The sequence below is a fragment of the Diuraphis noxia genome, unplaced genomic scaffold, assembly GCF_037042655.1.
Source record: "Diuraphis noxia isolate RWA-SAM2 unplaced genomic scaffold, SU_Dnox_SAM2 contig0009, whole genome shotgun sequence".
Taxonomy (NCBI): domain Eukaryota; kingdom Metazoa; phylum Arthropoda; class Insecta; order Hemiptera; family Aphididae; genus Diuraphis; species Diuraphis noxia.
This window is the reverse complement of record NW_028301719.1, coordinates 164,051-171,520: the sequence shown is the minus strand read 5'-3', so window position 1 is coordinate 171,520 and position 7,470 is coordinate 164,051. Positions and strand designations below refer to the sequence as shown.

The window sequence follows — 7,470 nt, the reverse complement described above, 5'->3', positions numbered from 1 at the left end:
CGGTAGCAGACAATGACAGCAACTCAAGTAGTCAAATGTTTATTAACCAATAAAATGTTATCAATTCGCGTGTTTTGTTTAATTTATCATAATATTGCACCAGCCATAGATTGTTTGATGTAAGTATTTGATTTCGGAAATTGGTTGATCTCTGGCCTTCGGGTCTGGAGAAAAAATACGGAAAAGCCAGCGTCAACCTGGAAATTTACTATTATGGCGTATTCTGCTAGAAGGGTTATTAAAAAATCATGGTGTCAATTGTAAAATATTTAGAAGAAAAAATACGCTTGGCGAATCGTGTATAGCCAATTCGTGCGTAACTGCGGTGTCGTGTGAATGTGTGTGTATATTTTTTTATAGTAATTTTTAACTTAATAATAATATTAAAATATGATCATGATGACCACGTGTGTAGGCAATCGCGTATTGATGAGAGTGCGCAATTGTGCACAGTAAAATATTATAATAGTATAGTATCATTCCTCCGTCCTCCTCCCTGAATATACCAAAAATAGAACTATTATTGGAATCTTTTACAATAAAGAAACATTACAATACTTTTGTTTTTTACTCAGCCACGCCATTGTAGTATTCGAATGTAGTGGAAAATAAATAGCAGAGCGCTCTTGCAACATGCTGTTTGAACTTCAAAAAATGAACTCGGACAAGATCAAAGTCCCAAGCTTCTCGCGTGGCCACAAGTCACACATTTTTACTTTATATGGAAAAATGATTTGTGAAAGTTAATTACAAATTAAACTTGCAAAGGAAAATATATTGACAACACGAATCGTGTGGCGTATTTGGGGGGGGGGGGGGTGTCCTCCATGTCTTGACACCCCCCGACATTTAAAAAATAGTCCTAATATATTGTCACTTATTTTAAAGTATACCATTTTTATCAAATGTAAGACTTCTTGTCAATTCCTAACATATTAATTTGTTAAAAAATTAATTCAATATCTTTTTACATTAGTAAATAATACTAAAAATTTTGTTTTTGAGGTTCAATAAATGTTGACACCCCCCGAGAAATCAACCAAAATACCTACGCCACTGAACACGATGTAATGAAACTCATAGTCAGGTACACAATGGTAGGTACATTAATATTATTAATACATTATTTGTTACCTACAAGTGATTTAGTTTGAATGATATAAGTAATAGTAAATTTGCAGCTATATACCAGCTAATTGTGTATAATATTTGAAATTATATTTACATATCATATTGTTAATGTAATAATGTGTAACTAAGTTATATATTATTATATTATATTATACTATACTATTTTGTAAATAACGGCATAGCGCCTAGTCAGTGATGTCATTGATGAAATATACTTAATCACTGATGATGTATTGCTAATAAAAAATCGTAGGTTTTTACTTTATAGCTGGTTGTACCTATATTATTAGTATAAACGCTTTGCACATATATCTATAGGCGATTACAATAGTTGACAACGATAAAAATTAAAAATCTAATTGTAAAATAAAAAAGAATTTTTATCGCTTCATTCTCTCACTATATCCAATTCATAGACCATAGTTATACAGATTAAGTACGCCTAATACAAGTTTTACATAATATTTTGCGTTATTACTGATTATGAATACTTTTTTATGTATCAATGTACCTAGTTTTCGAAAACAATAACATGAAAATTATTATTTGTTGGTATATCACCTACATTACGTGAATTTACTGGACCAATTTTAACTAACTAATGCTAAAATTTTACTTTAAAATTTTCACAAATAGCAATTCGTAAAATAAGGTAATAAGAAATAAGCATTCGACAGATATTTTTAAATCAATAATTGTCGAAAAATTATACTCGTACCTAGTCTTCTCAACATAAATTAATCAATCTTCAAACTCATTAAAATTGGGCCTTAAAGTATTAATATTTTTTCAACTGTATTAAGAGGACGTTACACCCGCAAAATTTAAAATTGTTTGTTTATCTTAAAATACACATAACTCACTTTAAAATTAAAATATAATAAAAAGGCCTACGTCATGCCCTCGATAATAATGTTACCTTTAATTTTTGTAAGAGGTCAATTTACTCTAAATTTTAAACTAACGGAGCTAAACGTGATCTGCTGAGCATAAAATTTGCTATGTTACGCACTTGTAAGACGGAGACAACATATGCGGGTGTAGCGTCCTCTTAACAAACCTATTTATCTGATAACATTTTCTGAAAATATTTTTGAACTCATTGTGAAGTTAACTTATAAAATTACTGTTGACGACTGTATAATAGTAGTCGGGGCGATTGGCATTAGTTAGGTAAAAAACACAACTACAGAGATCGGTGGACGTCGTACTCGAGTGTGTGTTGTATCCGTCTTACTAACGTAACATTACACATTTTACTTTTTTTATTTTTAATATTTGATCAAATTTATCTATTGTTAATTATTATCTATGGCACCTCGAGTATTTTATATTTTAATAATTTAATAGCATTTTTTAATAACAATTTTAAAATGCTCATAATAGGTAGGTATTATTAGCTTTAAAGTTAAAATATCATCATACAACCTAAGAAGTGCCGTAGTAATATTCAAAGTTTTAATATGAGTTACTTTTCTCTAAAATTAAAAATTACAGAGTAAAAAGCAATTTAATTAATGCATACGATTTCCAGTGAGTTGTGCATACTTACCTAAGTAAGACACAGAATAAGCACAATATGTGGGTGTGTATGTAATGGTCTTAGAGCCAATGTTATCTGTTACGACACAGACCGGACTCTTAACGGTTTACTAGACGACCTTCGGATGGCGATATTTGCATAGTAATAAAAATTGTGCACGCGAACGGTTTTTAATTTTCCAATTACGCGCAGCTCCGTATTTGTATTTTACCGCACACGGTAAGAGAGAGAGAGAGGGACAACAAAACAATTACTGACTATAATAGCTATTAGGAAATTATATTATATTTATTTTATTCAAGATACATCATGGTACTATAATGTGCATGCTATACGCAAATTTTTGAGCCGACCACACGATCGTTTAACGGGGCAATGATAATACCGAAATTAAATATGTCAATTTACACTATAGAGGTACTTTGTACTTAGGTAATAAATACTATTATAAACGTACGACATTATTATTACATAATATTTTTTTGTTCAAGCTGTTATACATTTTTTAATCGTATCACACGCACTTAATATCGTCAAATGTAATTTTTATTTCTGATAAAACACCACAATACGGGCATGATGAGTAATGACAATAGCGAAACAACGCTAACCACAAACACATGCAGGGAATAATAAAATAAAATATAAACGTAATTTTCAAACAAAATAATATATTTACTTTATTACAATTATTTATTTATTTTTTTTAAAATTAAAATAAGTTTAGTAATTACACCACAACAGTTATGTGCCATATTATGCACTGTTGTCGTGTAACATATTTGTTATACTTGATACACAGTCATAATGTAATTTTGAGTTGTACAAACAAAAATAAGATATTGGCTATTATCATATAAATTATTTATGTATATAAAAAAAATATATATAATAATAAAAAAAATAATATCGTTTGATCTTTCTCTTTAATCAAAAACAAAAATATTGTGTAAAGCATCTTGCAATAACGGAGTGATTTTTGATGGAAATTGAATTATGATTACAATATATTAACTTAGTTTTAAATTGAGTATTTATTATGTTTCATAAATTACTTATTCTAATGAAAATATCTTCTAACAAAAAAAAAAAAAAAAAAACAGTAAATCAAAAAAAAATATATCATAATATATATATAATAACAATCAAATGATAAAATATCTCTAAACAATATAATTCTAGAGTAAAAAGTTACAAAAAGCAAGTGTCATCTTTAGACACTAAAACAATAATATGGCTAAGTTTATTTAAAAATAACAAATGTACATGATTGTTTCTTAAGTGTTATTTGAAACTGTGTTTGGCGCTAAATGTGTATATGGGTGCCTCTTTGATTGACTGTTTTCTAATGAGGTTCTATTTTGAGGAGAAACAGACATACCTAGAACATACAATAAAAATAATTTAGACAATAACTTATAATTCTTGTTTCGTAACTTTCTTTTATAAATAAAATAAAATGAACAATGCAAGTTTTTTTTCAATATATTAGATTAATGATGAATATTTTTATAATTATTAAGTTGAAAATAAATAATTAGTTAACCATCTCAATATCTTATTCCATATCCATACTAAATTATAACATAATATATAACCACATAGGTTAAAATCACGATTTTCCTCTTGATAATTGAAAAATAGTTCAAAATGACCTTGCAAAACAAAAGTAAACTTAAGATTTTCATCATTGAATCACATTTAAAGTTATAGGAAACACTGTTTAAGACATTAAAGAAAAAAAATATGCTAAAGTCCAGACCACAGTATTTACTAACTATTTCTATGTATAATCAATAATATTATTCAATTATTTGATAATTAGACACCCTTAGATTCATTGTTTAAACTATAAAAATAAATGTTGTAGAAAAGTGAAGAGGTACAAAACTAAGTTAGGTTGAGCTGACATAACATTCTGTGGAGACGTGGAGTTGCTAGTTGTTTTGTTCATAAGAGGTGAGATGAGTCTGATTAGAAAATAGTAATTGTTTTTTTTTAGAGTGTTTAGGACTACAGTGGGAGACAGAGGCTTATAAATCAGGGCATCAATAGTACCATCCAGAACTCCAAAAGTATGGTGATTAACACACTGTTCGCAGTATAGGGGTGCTAAGTCAAAGATAGAATATCAAAAACATTATGTAATCAAATAACAACTTAAAATAAAATTTAAATTATTATCACACATATCATGTAAAGTACTTTGAGACTTTTCCTTACAATTATACTTACTCGGTGATGATCCCAATTTTGAATTTTCAGTTGAAGTTGTCATACGTGAAAAGGCAATCAAAGTGTCAGGGAAATTGGGTGGTGTAGCAGGAGTATTACACGGTGTCATCTGAAAAAATAGTACAAATATTAACATGCTGTTTTAACTTTTCGATTGAATTAACTCACTTGTCCAAATCCAAACTGTGCTGAATTTTGATTGCAACTTGATACAGAAGAATCTTGGAAAAATATGCTCAATGCAGTCTGAAACAACGAAATATTCAAGGTATTTAATTGTCTTACAAGAATAATAACATTTATTACGCTTACATGATGGCGTTAAAATGGTTTTAAATTCATTGATATTTGTATATCCAATGTGCTTACACCTGCAAGAATGTAAGAATCTATGGTGCTTAAACCGTTTTATCGTTAACATGTAAACATAAACTAATCTAAACAATAACTAACTTAAATAGTATAATAGGTACTTATTAATCAATAGTACCTATGACTATTTTGGTATTTGTTACGATTGCTAAAATTATGAGCTCTTATTCTATAATGTTTACTTACATCTAATCAATAATATAGTACCTAGATAAAATGTTTGTATTTAAAGTTACAAGCTAGGTTTATCTGATTTGTATTTTTTGGTAATTAAGTATGTATCATAAATTGTATCTTAAAAATTGATATTCTAACCAAATTCTTTAAAGAATGCAAATGTTTTAGTAAGATAATTGTTAAACCTTATGTCAATAATATAACATTTTGATGCCATTGAATAAACATAATGAAAACTTATATAGTTACACAATAAATAGGGTAAGTAGGTACAACTTTTTTTGTGCCTAATTCTGTAAATTCAGTCTGATATAGGTAAAATTATCATGAATCAATTGAATTATTCAACAACATCGGAGGACAAGGTTATAGAGTAGATACAACAATATCTGTTTGCTCAACTGAGCAAATTCTCGAATTGTGAATCATTCATGTGAGCCCAATCGACAGTATAATAATATAATTAATTGATGGTAGAAACAAACAGTAATGAAAAAAACAAATGTCTATCGAGCATAAAAGAATCGCTAAATACACATAATTCGACGTCATCACATTTCATGAAAACATTAAGGATATACACAAAACAAATGTGATGTATTTTTCTAATCTAGCAAGGTTAGCAAATCAAAACAGTGTTGACATAAAAAGGTATCTACAAGCGTTATGAATTATTGTAAAAAGGAAGGATTCGTTAACATTAAAGGACAAGGTTACAGAGGAGAGATGACGATATTTGTTCATACATTGTGACAAATTCTCAACTATCGATCGAGCTGATACGGTGATTGATCAACCGTCGATACTGAAAATAATGGAAAAGTAACAGAGACGAGTAGAGAAAAGGATGTTAGATGGTCACTGAGCTCGTTTGAAGTTCAAGGTCACGGGGTACAACCACTACTATGGGACGGACGAAAAACGTCCCGGCGACGGGTCTAGCTACTACAACCCACTTAGCACCCATCACGGTATGCCTATTGCCTATACCTAGGTGAGTTAGGCTTAAGTTTGTCGAAGAACGACGTAAAAACATTGTTTTACGTCGATCGACGATGTCTGTCGTCGTCGTCGACGGCGACGCCGATGAACAATGCAAACGGGACGGACGACGTCGCACGAACGGGTGGCAAAAGCCGCCGACGGATATATAATTTAAAGCGAGCCGTTTACCTCGAACTGCCAGTGGGCGGCCTGCAGCAACTGCTTTGCCTGATCTCTGGCGCATCCGGCGGCCAGCACGAATTGGTTGATCATCACCTGTTCACGCAACGAATCCATTTTCGTTCGACGCAAGTGTCTCCGGAAAACCTTTCGGCGCGCTTCCGGCAACGACGGTATACGGTGCAGCGTATTTCGCGCAATTGGCGCACGGTTTATTCGACTGGCGCGCGCGCGCGCGCACTGCTCAGCGTCCGGGAAACGAATGTAAAATGCCTGCGAACGGTACGCGCGCGGCTCAACCCGACAACATCGTTGTCGATATTCTGTTAGAAACACTAATAATTAATGCCCCGAACCGGAGGGAAAATTTCCCGAAGAGAGAACACGTCTATTTTCTGTTTTTCACTCGGCTTTATCAGCAGCGCCTCGACAACAACAACAACAATAATAATAATAATAGTACCAATGTTATGTGCGCGACGAGTTAACGCATATGGACCGGACGGTGACGCGCAGAACACTCAGCCGACAAGCACACGCACGCACGGTTGTGGTGACGGTGTGAGAGGAGGAGGAAGAAAAAAAAATAATAACAACAACAATAATAAAAACAGTCAACAGTGGCGCTGCCGCTGCGTACGGTCGTCACACACGGTACACACACTCACGCACGCGCACACCAACACTGCGTACTCACGTACGCAAAGGCACACACACATTGGTCGCCCGCGCCCGATATTCCCTGCCGTCGCCGACCTTCCACGTACTAGAGAACACACCCGTCCGCCGGCCCATCGCGCGATATTATTATTATCCGCCGCACACGCGCGCCGCTGTACACGACCTAT

At 32.3% G+C, this 7,470-nt stretch overlaps 1 protein-coding gene across 2 annotated transcripts; it reads right to left on the bottom strand.

Annotated features, from left to right (window-relative positions):
• Positions 1-3,328: 3,328 nt before the first annotated feature.
• LOC149054176 (UBA-like domain-containing protein 2-A) lies at positions 3,329-7,229 on the bottom strand. Of its 2 annotated transcripts, none has more exons than XM_089230571.1 (4): positions 6,632-7,229; positions 5,078-5,155; positions 4,898-5,018; positions 3,329-4,055 (listed from the first exon to the last, which is right to left on the bottom strand). In XM_089230571.1, exons 1-4 carry the CDS (start codon positions 6,737-6,739, stop codon positions 3,952-3,954), a joined length of 411 nt encoding a protein of 136 aa, XP_089086697.1. In that variant the 5' UTR covers positions 6,740-7,229; the 3' UTR covers positions 3,329-3,951. The 2 variants fall into 2 exon arrangements, with proteins under 2 accessions (XP_089086697.1, XP_089086698.1); XM_089230572.1 differs by having other exon boundaries at positions 4,910-5,018; positions 6,632-7,188.
• Between the last annotated feature and the right edge of the window lie 241 nt (positions 7,230-7,470).